The 15,154-nt window shown below is 44.3% G+C and overlaps 1 protein-coding gene across 1 annotated transcript; it reads left to right on the forward strand.

Annotated features, from left to right (window-relative positions):
* Nucleotides 1-10,437: 10,437 nt before the first annotated feature.
* EDB91DRAFT_1243837 (uncharacterized protein) lies at nt 10,438-14,392 on the forward strand (the record flags this gene model as incomplete). Its single annotated transcript, XM_041322346.1, has 9 exons — nt 10,438-10,716; nt 12,062-12,250; nt 12,305-12,595; nt 12,651-12,743; nt 12,798-12,926; nt 12,984-13,046; nt 13,109-13,205; nt 13,253-13,581; nt 14,099-14,392. The coding sequence occupies 9 exons, from the start codon at nt 10,438-10,440 to the stop codon at nt 14,390-14,392; spliced, it is 1,764 nt and encodes a 587-aa protein (XP_041182299.1).
* Nucleotides 14,393-15,154: the final 762 nt, after the last annotated feature.

The raw sequence follows: 15,154 nt of genomic DNA on the forward strand, positions 1-15,154 counted from the left end.
AGTGATAGCAGTATGTCCCACCTATTGTAAGACAATCATTGAACCATCGCTGACCTGCCTCACCTCTATATAGCCAGCAACAGACTCGGATTCTGTCTCTCAGGTATGACCTCGCAGCGGTTGTGAATCACCAGAGGACAATTGTCTGACTTGCTGAACAGACAACATTGAGGCCCCCAAAAGGTTAGACTGACAAAATTGTCGCTGAAGACGGAGTCAAACACATTAGCGTTCCGTGAAAAACTCCGGAGTTTTTGACATCATTGGCAGTTTTTGACCGTGTCGAAAACTCGAGGGTGTTTCGAGGGGGTGTCAAAAACTCTAAATATACCATGGACGTTAATAGAACATTGTCCCTGACTTTTGACTGGTTGAGCCTCGGAGTTGACCATAGAGTGACAGGAAAAGAGCCAAAAAGTCTCCAGAACGACGGGCCTGCTACCTCTCTTCGACCATGAGCTTCTTTGAGACAGTTATCAGCATTGATACCTCGTATCACAGCTACAGGTCGAATACGAATTGAAGGAGAACACTATCCATGGCCCAGATGGTAGCATTGCTCTTGCGAAGCTCAATGAGCAAATTGATGTGAAAGGTGCCAGTTCCTGAACGCCCGGAAGGAACCGGCACCACACGTCCAGCTGAGCGACAAGCCTTTCTCTACATCCTCTCATCTTCTGCCAATCACCGCAACATCACCGCAACATACGACGATTACGATCCGCTTGCTCGTTTTGCTCGACTTGCTCGCTCGCTCACGTATTTTCACTCACCCTCCCTCCCAGAAATTAGTAAAATTTTACGTATCAGAGTTTTGTCTGATTTGGTATTGAATTATACCATCTTCGTATATCAGCGTTTACATAAGGTCATTCAACCAGCCCGGAGTATGTAGTACCCTGTTCCAACTCGGAGCCTCGTTCGGTTCCGACATTTGGTAACATTCAAGTCCGAACATCTGGAGGCCGAAACCCCCCCAACACCGTCATCACCCAATGCATCTTTAATGCATCCCACCACCGCATTTTTTAGACTGTGGGAAATTTGTCACTACACCCAAAACACAGCCATTTCTGGCCATCTCCTGGATCTCAACATTTCCCACACTCCTCCCCAGCACATTCCTGCCCACCACCATACCATATCCACCTATTTACTGTAGAGAAGGGTCAGTGTATGCTATTTACATACAATAGGTCACAATAGAACGCTTTTTTGTCTGTTTTTGTCCCAATATAAGCTCCAGAGGCCTGTACATACAATCAGGAAAAACATATCAAAAACACATCCGCATTTTTGCCCCTTCAATGATAGAATGTCTTGGCACAGTAGTTATATGTTTTTGAGTATATATGAGTCTATTCCACCGCTTATTTGGCCCCTTAAAGGTCCCTGCAGCACCAGATGTAGTATGCACACAAAAAATAACAAATAGCTTCGCATTTTTTCAGTTTTAATACAGACTTGCAAATATGATCCCCAGCAACCTTTCAATAGTATATACAATATCTCAGGAGCACAGAACTGCTCATCCACAATTGATGAATAGGGAACTGAAATCTGATTTTTACAGGAGAAAAACTCTACAAATATCATTGATGCATATACAGGGGTGGAGTACATAAGCAGGGCAATTTTGAATTAGGGAATAACATAGACAGACCGTTTCCAGCAGTTTCTGGGGTCTCTCGGTTATAATTTATGGTATCCTGCTGGTAACTGAGAGCCATTAAGTGTAAAAGCCCCGAGTTGGAACAGGTAACACATCACCGACCAGCCCGCATGTCAAGGTTGCCTGCCCACTCAGTGGCAATCTCACCAATGCCCAAACCAAGCTAACACTCGGTCCCAGCCCAACCGCTGTTTGTATGACCTGATTGTGTCTCTGCAATAGATGAAGCTGGATTAGCTGTCCCAGACTGCCAGCTCAACCGCCCCCTGACATAACATGTGATGTGCACATGATCACCCATTTTTGGTAGTATTACTGTTTAGATGTAGCACTACCGCCATCACCTTCCAGCAACTATGTACTATGTAGGCAAGGCCCTCTTGCAGCTCCCACCTGTCTTACAGCCTCCAATGCCACCTCATAATCAACATACACACCCTCACCCTCTTCTGGTCTTTCCTGCACCTCACTTGATCTGGTGAGTCTCATGCTCCACTTTTTTAGCCAATTTTGTTTTTGCCTTGCTTTCATCCTTACAGTACATTCATATACTTCTGACTGCTCTCAATGACTCCTAGGTATATTATACACAATACAGTGCACAGGTGCTGCACTCTGGGTACTCTGATAAGTCTCTCCCTCATTTTTCATGTTTTTACTTCTTTTCATGATATATTCATGCTCAGGGCCATGTAATCTACTGTTTTCCCTCTCCTGTCCCTATTCCCCCCTCAGAGCCCTCTCCCTGGTTGTGATGAACCTTTCTCTCGCATTTTTTACTATGTAGACATGTTGTCATGCTTAAATATAATATTTTTGACCAGGGAGCATTGTTCTGGGTCTGTGGATGCTGGTGTAGCCTCTATATACCCTTTGTGTATTTAGTATTTCTCAAAAATATATATTTCACATTATAATCAGCAGTGTGATGAAAATAATAATAATGTAATACTCAAGCTCACTGTTATCTACAGTGAGCATGAACATTTTGACAACATTGTATGGAGTGATGAGGATGTTTGTGCTCATTTGTTGTAAGTCATGTGATGTCACATGACATGTCAGGGGGCAGTTGAGCTAGGTTAGTTCAAATTATTATATATTCAAAAGGAGCCTGGCCTTTCAATTGTCCTCTTACTGACAATACAAACATTCTCAAGTATTGGACAGGCTTCCTGGATTATGTCGAGTTTAATCTTTTTTATACAAGTCTAATTGGTCGAAACATTTGAGTTTTCACGTGTGGGCCTACCTTAGGGCCAGTCCCTCTGCCAAAGCTTTGGCTTGCGCTCAGGGTGCTCTTGGCTTGTCGATCATGCCGAGTGATCTCCGTGATCTCATCGGCCTCTACCTGACACGGTCGGCGAGTCTTTAGGGGTGTAACGCCTCTTTTCACCTTCTTGTCGTTGTGCCAGGTACATCACTCACATCAGTTTCCATAGTGCCTCTTTTCACCCTCTCATCATCAGGACAGTGTTTAGTATATTTCAGCTATAAATCAAATGCTTTCATCGAAACAAGTTTCTCAATGTCTAACGATGTCCGAGAATCCTTGCAAACTTCTATATCATCCTCTACCAGGGGTGAAAGTCATTCCTCCAGGCTCCCAGTTTTCGACTCAGAAGTCGTTGAACAATGTATCAAGCTTGTTCTCGGGTATCAAAAGCAACAAATTCCCAAATGGGAAGCCATCCTTACAATCCGGAGAGAGCTCACAGCTGTATCAGGAGGAGAGGATGATCCAACCTTCAAATCTGGATTCTCGCACTATCTTGAGCTCCTCGACTCTGCGTGGGAGGATGATGAACTTGACAAGAATGTCCGACCATCCGGACAGACACGTCAAAATATTATCAACGAGGAATCCTCTCAAAAGGGGTCATCCTCACAACGGGGAGTTAGAAGAGGGGTACAACACCGAAGAGAAGAAGAAGAGAGAGGAGGAGGAGGAGGGAGGAGGAGGAGGAGGAGGAGGAGGAGGAGGAGGAGGAGGAGGATTCAGAGTTTGAGTCTGAGGAGGAGTTTGAGTCACGGAAAAAGAGAAGAAAGGTATTGGGAGATAAAGCCCACTATTATGCCTGGCTCAATACTGATAAGTATCGAAACCTTTCGAGAGAAGAAGGGATCCAATTCAGCCTTGACTGTTATGAAGAATAGTCGGAGGATCCAAAATTTTACCGAACCAAAGTTACCACTACTCCCGGATGTCCCTGTCTTCCCTTGTCTCAATGGCTCTTGCTCCTTGAAGGAAGGGCTCTTGACCTTGATAAAGTCTTCTCCGGAAACTACTCAACAGCCATTGATGCCAAACAGTCTCAAGATCTCGGAAGTGGCTTCGAGCTCACGTTATCCCAGCCAACTCCCTCCCATAAAGTCAAGTCTGCCAGAGATTGGAACATTGCTGCTGATCTCTGGGGTGAAGCCTTTTCTTTCCTCATGCCCTGGAGAGAGCGAGAAATTAAGCAATACCAGAGATTCATTTCAAACATCTTTGTGACCACGCACTATTCCCTCCATGAAAGGGTTCTTGACTTTGATTGAGCAGTGCAACTCCATGTTGAGCAGCAAAAATTCTTGCGGTTCAATGATTTCAGGAAATTTGATGATCTCTGAGCCAGCCACCTTTCGTCCTTCGGAATGGTTGCTGTCAACCAGCTTGCAAAACCAGGGAGCATCTCATCTGACCGAGTTGGGAGGAATCAGGGGGCGAAAAGAGGTGGAGAGCCATGTCACAAGTGGAACAGAGGACAATGCAAAAAAGAAGCAAAAGAATGTCTTTACTTCCATGTCTGCAACTGGGGAAACTGCAAGGGTTCGCACAAATGAGTGGAGTGTCCACTGGCAAAGGGATCTTAATGAGGATATTGCCAAGGGCCAACACTTCAAGTGACGAATGATCTGGAATAATAATTCACCTATCTTTAGTCATACAGGTCGATGGACTGAAACCGCTGAACCTTTGCCTCGTCCACCATCTTACAAGTATCAAAACAAAGAAGCACTGGCAACTATCACTTCTTTTCCTCATCTCTTTGTGTTTCAACCCCAATTCATGTTGATGTATTCAAATCAATGCTTATCTCTTCGGGTCACCCAAATCCTGCTTTCTATCAGTCTGTTTGCACAGGGTTACGAGAAGGATTCTGGCCCTGGGCAAATACACACTATGGAGACTATCCAACAACATTAGAAGTTCCAACTCCAATGCCGAAGTTTGAAGAACAAGTTTGTTTGCTGCGAGATCGGATTGTGAAGGAAGAAGCTGTTGGAAGATATTCTCATGATTTCGGTCCTAATCTGCTCCCAGGCATGTATTCAATGCCTATCCATGCCGTGCAGGAGGGAGGAAATTTTCATTTGGTGACTAATCATAGTGCCGGTGAATATTCGCTTAACTCGATGATCACTAAAGAAGACATTGCTGGGGTTACGCTCGACAACGTTCAGGATCTGGGAAATGCACTCTGACATTATTGTTCTCGTAATCCAAGCCGACCCCTCACTATATGGAAAGCTGATGTATCAGAGGCCTATCATCACATGCCAATGCATCTGCTATGGCAAATCAAGCAAATTGTTTCTTTTGACGGGTGAAGGCATGTTGATTGAGCAAATGTTTTTGGTGGTCGAGCGTCTCAGAGGATTTTTCATGCCTTTATGTCACTAGTTATATGGCTTGCAATCTTTGTTCAATTCATTCTTGCTTACATCTATGTTGACGATTCATTTTCTTATGCAGAGGCAGAGGACTTCTCCTTCTATCAGAAGTATTGGAAGATATTGCCCAGAGATATGGTCAAGTTGCTGTCTCTTTGGGATGAATTAGGGATCCCTTACGAGGAGTGGAAGCAGATTTATGGGTCACCCCTTCCGGTCATTGGTTTTGATGTTGACCCAAATCAGATGCGCATTACGTTGCGAGAGGAGTCAAAAGCATCTCTGGTATTGGAGTTACGAAGCTTTGCAAGACACAAGAGCTGATGAACCTTACGAGAATGCGAGCAAGTCGCAGGATCCCTCAATTGGGCTCTCAACATTTGTCCCCTGCTCCATCCAGGTCTTTCAGCCTTGTACCAAAAGATGAAAGGAAAAGTCAACTCACACAGCCTCATTTGGTTGAATCGAGATGTTGTCAGAGAAGTTCTTTGGGTAGCAACCCATTTGCAGCAGTCCGATGGAGTATATCTCCTCAAATCTGTTTCTTGGGACTTCTCTCAAGTTTCAGATCGAGCTCTTAGGGTCTATTGTGATGCCTCCGGAATGGGAATGGGCTTTTGGTATCCCTCCTTAAACCTGGCTTTCACAGCTTCACTTCCAACTCACGCCCCAGTGCAAGACATATTTTTCTTCGAGTCACTTTGCGTATGTTCAGCAATTCACGATGCCGTGTCATGCCTGTCACCTGGAGGATGTCTTGCAATTTTCACAGATAGCCTGAACACAGTTGCAATGTTCAACTCATTGAATGCTCCCCCTGGGTTTAACTCTCTCCTTCTTTACTCTGCGGATCTCATCCTTGCTACCTTTATCGATTTTCGTGTCTTTCACATCTCCGGTGACCAAAACATCATTGTGGACCATCTTTCTCGTAATAGGTCTCAGGAAGCCCTGAAGTGTAATCCCTACCTTCAAATCTTCCATTTTGAACCCCCTCGGGATGCGCTGGGGGTGCACAACAAATGATTCCAAGAACTTGTCATACCAAGCAGCCCATCCAGGAAGCCTGGTCTCTGGAACATCTCATTCATGAGCGTTCTATCAATCTCAGAATGACTCTTGAACGCTCAACAAACCATTCATATTCCTCAGCTCTCAACTCTTACATCACATTTTGTGATCTACATCACTTCTCACTCGAACCTACTCCTGATACTCTGTCTTATTTCGTCACATACATGTCAGCCCATATCAATCCACACTCAGTTGACAACTACCTGTCAGGTATCTGTAGCCAACTCGAGGAGTTCTATCCTACTGTTTGTTCTGTCCAACATTCTCCACTTATCACTCGGACTTTGAAAGGCGCGAAACAACGTTATGGAGTGCCTGTGAAATGCAAACTTCCTTTGACACTTGCGGATCTGAAACTTATCCACGACAACCTTCCTCATCCCTTTTCCTTTGACGACAAACTTTTTCTGGCTCAACTTATGGATGGTTTTCATGTGCTGCTTCGGCTTGGCGAATTGGTGTGGCCTGACAGCAAAACATTGCAGCAACACCAAAAATTGTCACTACACACTTTGGTTGTCATGGAAAATGACTACCATTCATTCGTCCTCTGTACCCACAAATCAGACCTTCAATTCGAAGGAGCAACTATTGTGATCCATCGATCATCTCGTGATCCGGACCCTCACCTGATCTTCAAACAGTATCTTCAATCTCGGGATAACCTTTTCCCATTTCATTCAACTCTGTGGCTTTGTTCTGACGGTTCTGTACCAACTCACTCTTGGTTTTTGCGCAAACTGCGTCAGTTTTTCCCATCCACAATTGCTGGTCATTCTATGAGAGCTGGGGGTGCAACTTCATTAGCAGCCAGAGGAGTACCATCACATCAGATCCAGGCAATGGGTCGCTGGTCGTCTGAAGCTTTTTGTGGCTACATTCGGAAGAATCCTGCACTTCTTCACAGTCTTATTTTCAATGGTTGGTCCGCACACAACAGCTGTGATCCATTTGCAGCTGTCTCTTGATTTGGTCTGTTTGGTCATATGTGCGTGTTTCTCATCGTTTACACTCATACTTTATTCTTTTACTTATCATCCCATCTCATACACTCCCTAGTATCTTCACCCCAATTTCTTAATCACCACCCTCCCTCCAAAATGTAACACTTTATAGCACTCACCACACACAAATTCTCTCCAACTCTTCAGTTTAGTCCCGTTTTTTCGAGTGTTTTCACCTTGTCGCCGATTTCTTTGTACTTATTTACTGCGCTCAATTTTCATGGGTTCTTTCGCTGCTCTCGCGCGAAGGACCCTCTTGCTGGCTAATCCTCACAGCCTGTGCTCTCGCGAGGCCAAGTGAGATCAATTAGACAATGCTAATATTCTTGTGGTATGTAATTTGCAAGTGTAAGTGCAGGAGTGTGTTTTAACTTGTCTCATGTCTTGTTGAGTTCTTTGTGGTCAAGGTTTTTTTGATCACAGTCAACTCAATGGCTATGAACTCTGCTCTCTGCAATTGTCAGAAGAGCACTACCATTATCAACCAAGTCCAAATCTGACAGTGGCATTTAATGAATCCTGAAAATGTGTGTCAGAGATCCTGTCATATCCCACATTTCTGGACCTGGAACTCCAGATCCTCACTTGTTAGACCCAGACTTTCATCCTAATTTCCATCTGGCGCTCCAGTTTCATCTCCAGGTCTAAACCTAACCTTACACCCATCTCCTTTTAGATTATTACTTTCTGGCTACCAGTTATACTCCTTTCTGCCTTGCTTACTGATCTGTTTCTCTGTATTCATTTCCAACTCGATTTCTTTTGATTTGTTATAGACTTACTATCATGAATTCCCAATACAAACCATTTTTCGTTTCTTGGCTTTTCTCTGGTTACTTCTCGTTCCCAAAGTGGTCACGTGATTTCACTTCCTGTCACATTTTTACCTCCTCACATTTCACCTATTGTATCTGTGATTGGTTCTCCTACTCCACGGGCTAGAATCATCTCTCTTCCTATCACTTAATTTCTGTCTATGATATCATTGCTTATATATCACAACATCATGCTACGTCATCTGCAGTTATTGTACAACTCTTTTCTCATTGGCTGATTTGTTTCATACTCAGATATCTCCAATTCAATGTTATGTATATAAGTAGGTTAGTTAGCATAAGTACTCCTTAGACTTAACCTCTTTGTTTCTACACTTGTAGTAGACTCAGATGTTCATGCTCAATCCTATCTTATTCTAAACATCATCTATGACTGAGTCCTAGTGGTTGTGTTCTTGCCTTTGCCATTTGGTGAATGATGGTTATAACACTTACTAATAGACTTTCCACATGCTTTGTACATAGCCTTTTACTATGCTGACTGATTACTTACTCGATACCTACAGTATATAAACTCCTGTAATACTCCGTACCTCCTCAGTTTGAATATCATCTTAGTTCCTGCTCATTCCTATTTCTCCAAACTTGAGTCTCTTCTCCTGTCCACCTCTGAGTCTTAGGTTTAATCCCTTAGACTATATCTCCGGCTCTACCTTAGGGTAGTCTACCTCCATTCTGTTTCTACTCCAGACTTGTCCATAGTAGTCTTACTCTAGCTCCTCCTGAATCTCTGGAGTTCCACTGAACTCCCCCTGTGTCTGACCTCTGGACTTCTCCAGACTTTGTTGGACTTCTCTTCTACCTCTCGGAAATTAAGGGCACATACTTGGGTAAGGGGCGCAGTGCATGAGCTGAAGCCAAGCACTTTGAGTTCTCTTCCCCTTGAGCACGACCTTAACAGATCCCTCTCATACAGTGTGTTATTCTTATTGTTAACAGAACAAGAGTCCCTGGCCAAAACCAACTATCAAGTTTCACAACCTCAATGAAACTATTTTTGGCCAGGAAATTGATGGAAACAAGAGTAAAGCAGGTGATGGTTCCAACAAGGATTCAGATGCATGGCTTGATGGTTGCATTGATCTCATCAATGAGGATGACCCTGGATATCTGCACTGCAGTCACTGGGTGTTTATTGGCAGTAAGGATGCTCGTCTAGATGGTCCTGAGCTCCTGGACCTTCTCTCTGATAAGGCAATCAAGATGGGGGCTCAAAATCAGTCATGAACACCTGGGCCATCTTCAGAGGTAGCTGATGGTGGTCCCATAGCCTGGAAGTTTAGCTTTTCTCAAACTCTGTACCACAAAATCACAATATGGTTGGTGTCAAAAACTTGTCAAAAACTAGTTAAACTCAATAACTGGCCTGGGGATACCCTCTGTCCAAAACTTGTCCAAAACTTGGTGGGGAGTTTTTCACAGAACACTAAAACACATGCTCATGACTTCCATGGACATTCTGGAAGAAAGGTCTGGCACTGACTTTGTTTCCCTTTGAGAACTAGGGTGCAGTGAAAAATCATCCTGCCAGTTAATAACTGGGTTATTAATGTGGGAGGTCATGTCTCTATTATTAACTGACCATTTATAACAGTTTTCAACAGTGTTAGGTACCATGCTCAGACAGAGAAGTGGAGGGGTTGGGGCTTGGTTTCACCTCTTGTGCTGTGCCCTTAGCCAAGTATGTGCCCCAAATTTGGAGTGGGACTGATGTTGTCCAACAATAGGATGAGAGGACCACTTTGGACCACTTTGAGAGTCAGGGAAGTAAAGGCTACTAGCGGTGGTCCGACTAGTAAGTGGGCAGAGAGGCATAGTGTTTTAAAGTCCGGTCCGGTCCGGTTTTTTTGACCATTTTTGGTGCAACCGGACTTGGACCAGTCCTAATTCTAGCTGTAGTCACACAAAACTGGACCGAACTCTCAAAAACTAGTTTCCTTCAGTTGCCAGACCACATTACAGCTGGTTGCTACCAGTCTTTCGAAAACCAGGTCCAAAGCCAGTCCAGGACTGGCCAGAACCGGTCTGGACTTAGTCACATAGGAACGTGTTCCACACGTTGTTGTATTGTAATAATTCTATAAGACATTAACTACTAAAGGGACTCAAATTGTCTTCCCACTGCCTTGACCTACTGTTCAACCTAGCTATGAAGTCTACCCGCATCTGACGACCCACAGAAAAAGTTGTTGCAATGGCATCTGCCAAAGCCAAGCACTCGCAGTCCCCCAAGAGAAAGCAAGCATCCCCAAAAGGAAGAAATCAGAAACAGAAGGCTGTGTCAAGTGATAGTGAATCAGAAACCAGTGAGAGCGAGTCTGAACCAAAATGCACCTCAAAAAAGAAGCCTCAAGGTCCCGTAAAGTCGAAACGTGCACGGCGAAACATGATTGACAAGACTGTACATGAGAGCGAGGCGAGTGAAGAAGTGATTGAAATCGAGCCTCTTGTTGGAGATGCTGAAGACGAAGAGGTAAGACTTGTGTAATTGAAACCTGTATATTGGATGTCAGCTCAACATCACTGGATGTTAAGACTGTGCTCAGGGGTAAGGCAGAGTCTGAGGGGCTTGGCTTCAGCTCGTGCACTGCGCCCCTTACCCGAGTACATGCCCCTAATTTTAGAATGTAGTCCGACATGAGTTCTATGAGTTCCGACAGGACGTTGGAATGGGGGTCCTCTGAAGGAGGACTGATGGACTACTAGGTGAGCATGGGAAAGTCGGGTGGGGGTTGTTCTGCCTGACAGGAGAGAGGTTGAAGGCTACCACGGTCAGAACCAACAGTAGAAGCGGAGCAGAAAGAACTGCTCAGACAAAGTCCAAAGCAGAGCGGAACAAAGGGGATGGATGTAGCAGGGTACTGGGATCAGTTCCGATGCATGGGAAAGGCAGCCGATGCATGGGGAGTTGGATGAGTGGAGGAACAGAAGAATGGAGGAACAGGGGAACAGGGGAACAGGGGAACAGCAGAACAGCAGAACAGCAGAACGGAGGAGCGGGGGAGCGGCTGACCTAGGGAGTCAATCCCCTAGGTCAGCAAACAGGAGTTGACTTGGGTTAAGCCTAAGTCAAGGAGCAGAAGAGCAGGGCTTAGAAAAGGTAATATTCAGACTAAGGATCTACAGACAGATGTACATATGCTTATATACTCTAAGTAAGTAGCATAGCATAGCAGAAGGATATGTGCTGAGTGTACAGGATTACAAGAGAGATGACTGAGACATACGAGAAGAGGCTCAGAGAATAGTATGTACGTGACGGATCAGAAATCACTCGGGTATAGGGATTACCGGTGATCTGAAAAGCGGAACTATGATACTAAACAGAGATAGGACCAGTTGAGTGGTTCCCAGTCTAGGAGTGGACTGGTGAGGCGGTTGGGCAGACTAATCGTTGGGTGGGGCAACATGAGCGGAACTGAAGGAACCAAGTGGGTCAGAAAAGCGGAGGGAGTAGGAATAAGATAGGGCGGACCAATAGGGCGGAGGAGCAGAGCCCCAGATAGGGTCAGATGGAAGGGGTATAGTGTTGGAGGACATAGGGGTAGTGTTGGAGGAGTGGAACGGGGTCAGGTGGAAGTAGCAGGGCTAGTCCTGCTGAGATGCACTTCATGCATTGTCAGAGAAGGAGGGATGGAGCAGATGGGAAAACAGGGGGTCGGACCAATAGTAGGGATGTTGTTGCAAGGATCTCAAAGCCCAAATGCGGGTGAGTACTGGTACTGCTCTATATTATTTTGAAGTGTCTTGCCGAAAATTTACAGGCTACAATAACTGGCCATGTTTCATCAACAACAGACTTATGGTCTGTTGATCAGACGAAGGCTGCATTTTTGGGCTTAACTGCTCACTGGATCGAGAGGAATGACACCTCTGGCAATTGGACGCTTGTTTCGCAAGTCATCGGTTTCAGAGGTATATCTGCGGCACATGGTGGGTACAATCTTGCATGGTATCTTGTGGGATTGTATGAGCGTGTAGGAATTATCAATGGGCAGTCAAGCAAGGTATGTGCTTCACCATCTATGTTTTAATTTCTGTGTGCTGAGCTCTTGAAATAGCTTTTCTGTGTTACCGCTGACAATACTAGCAACAATGACACCACTTGCAATAACATCGAGATCCTGCTTCACCACCGCCATATGTACAACTTCAATCCCACTCAACACTGTCTTCCCTGCCTTGCCCATGTGGTCAACCTCTCTATCACTGATGTTATGTCAGTTGTCACATGCATTGCCAACATTGAGACTACAACTGCAATCTGGGAGTTTGATCCATCACTTCCTAATAACCGTGTTCTTGGAGACTTGCTTGATGTTGTGGTGGCGGTGTGTACACTTGTCATTAAGGTATGCTCTAGTAATGCTTGTAAGTTCTATCACCTAACATACCTTTATCTTACAGATTCAGTCCTCAGCGCAACACATTGAATATTTTGAAACCTTGCAAGTCAAGTGCAGTATCCTGACACCACTCAAAATCCCCCTCCACAGTAATGTATGCTGGGGAACTGCTAATGGAATGCTTGGATGCGCCTATCATCTATGGCAGGCTATCAATCTCTTTATCTCCTCTGCCGATGAGCTTTTTGGGCCAATCACATCCATCCGATGCCATGGGAAGGTCATCAAGCACATCCCATGGACTGCATTTACACTTAGGACATCGGACTGGGGGCAAGTGAATGATGTGTGAACTGTAATCTCAGTAGGTCGCAACTAATTTTTTTTGACTAAGACTTTTAGGATGCTAATGATATACAACAATACTTCTCCTCTGAATGACAACCAACATTATGGCGTGTGATACCTGCCATCAAGAAGTTACAGACAGCTTGGGAAGCAAAGAATGAGCTTTTACAGTTTGCGCTGTACAAGGAAGCCATCCAGAAGGGTCTTGCAAAGATCGGAAAGTACTATAGCAAACTTGATGATAAGCCTGTCTATGTTCTTGCCCTCAGTACATCTATCATATCATGTTGTATTTTTGACTAATTAAATTCGCAGTACTACACCCATACTACAAACTTGCATACATTGCAATGGCTTGGGGCAGTCCTGAAGAACAAGCCAAGGAACAAGCTGCGGGAAATTTGAACACTAAGAATTGGTATGATGAAGCTCTCAAGGTAGTCAAAACAATGATGGAGGAGTATTGGGCTGCCCATAAACCACTCACCAATACTGTCAACTGTGACTCAACAGTCGAGATTGTTGAAACCATTGAGTCTGAATATGATCGTCATTGCCACATGTTAGTTCAGCAGACAATTGAAGAGCAGAATTCTGGATGGGTGGCCGAGCTTTGCCATTACCTCAAGGACATGCCAGAGAATGTGTTATGGCTGTGTTTTACAAATTTCTTTTCTTCTTTTCCCTTGATACACGCTTATTACACATGTCTCTTATTAGTGTATATTTAGTTTGGTATGACTCAGATGCCTCATTGCTTACACATGTAGCTTACTGATCATTACCTATTATTATGTCACACCCTGTACCCTGTTGACTATATAAACCCTAGCTAGGTGATGCTGATTCTTCAGCTTAACCTATGCTGGTTTTCCTCTGAATACTCTGACTTGATTCTAAGTTACCTCTTCAGTACTTAGCCTCATTTGAATTGGACATTCTTTAGACTGTTGTCTAGAACATATTGACGGACCTTTGGTCTTATTGTTGATTGTTTGCCTGCATTATACTTTGGTGTAACAAAAGGTTAAGCTCTACCACAAGACGACACTACCCTGGTAGTCATCACGAAACATCATGGCTTACCAAGAATAAGAGAGACACTCTTCTGAGTCAGAACAAGAACACGAACATTTCTCTGAACCAGGATCCCCTATCCAGAATGAATACTTTGAAGGGTACAGACCAGACCAAGAACCAGGACCATCTGAACCTCCTGAACCTCCCCGTACACCAACCCCTCCACCACATGCACCTACTCCTCCTCCATCAGTCAGAAAGATGGGAGAAATCAGTTTGAACAAACCGGCTATCTTTGACAGATCACCAAAACTGGCAAAATCATGGTGGACTTCTGTCACCACTTACATTGCCATCAACGATGCCATCTATGACACAGATGCAAAATGCATTGCATTTGCTACATTGTTCATGCAGAAAGGACATGCACTCTAATGGGGCACAGCCTGGCTCAACAAGAAACATCCCATGACACACACTCTAGGAAAGTGGGGAGAATTTTCTCTCAAATTCAAGACAGTTTTCTTTCCAAAGAATGATACCTTAACCACCATCAACATGCTTATGAAAGCAAAACAAACATCTACTATCTCCACATACATAGCATACTTCAAACATATCACAGCAGAAGCCACCTGCGTTGACCCTGATGTCAAAACAACTTGTTTTAGACAAGGATTGAAGAAAGAAGTACAAGAAGCTATTCTTGCATGAGAGAAGATGCCCAACACAACAAATGCATGGATTGAAGTGGCAAGAGAGTATGAATCCAGAAGGCAACTCATAAAATCTGGAGACAGACATTACTCCAAGAAGAAAGATCCATATGCCATGGATGTTGACAGAATTGACATAGATGAAGAAGAAACCACCCAAGTATGCAATGCAAGGCTTTCACATTCTGAACAAGACAGACATTGGAAACTGGGGTTATGTTTCAAGTGAAGAAAGAAAGGGTTGATGAAAGATTGCCAAAACCACAGAGAATCTGCTCCAGGATGGCAGAAGCCCGCTGGATGACCCATCTGTGAAACTAAGATCAAACAAGATGATCAAGATGCCAAATATCAGGAATTCCTTGCTTGGAAAGCTTGGAAAGCATTGAAGACACCTTCTTCTTCTAAGAAGGATTTCTAAATGGGGAGACCGGACCGGCGTTGGAAACCCCTAGTACATCTATTGGACTCATTGTATCTT

Source organism: Suillus paluster (genome assembly GCF_016628075.1).
Source record: "Suillus paluster strain FC165 chromosome Unknown EDB91scaffold_5, whole genome shotgun sequence".
NCBI lineage: Eukaryota > Fungi > Basidiomycota > Agaricomycetes > Boletales > Suillaceae > Suillus > Suillus paluster.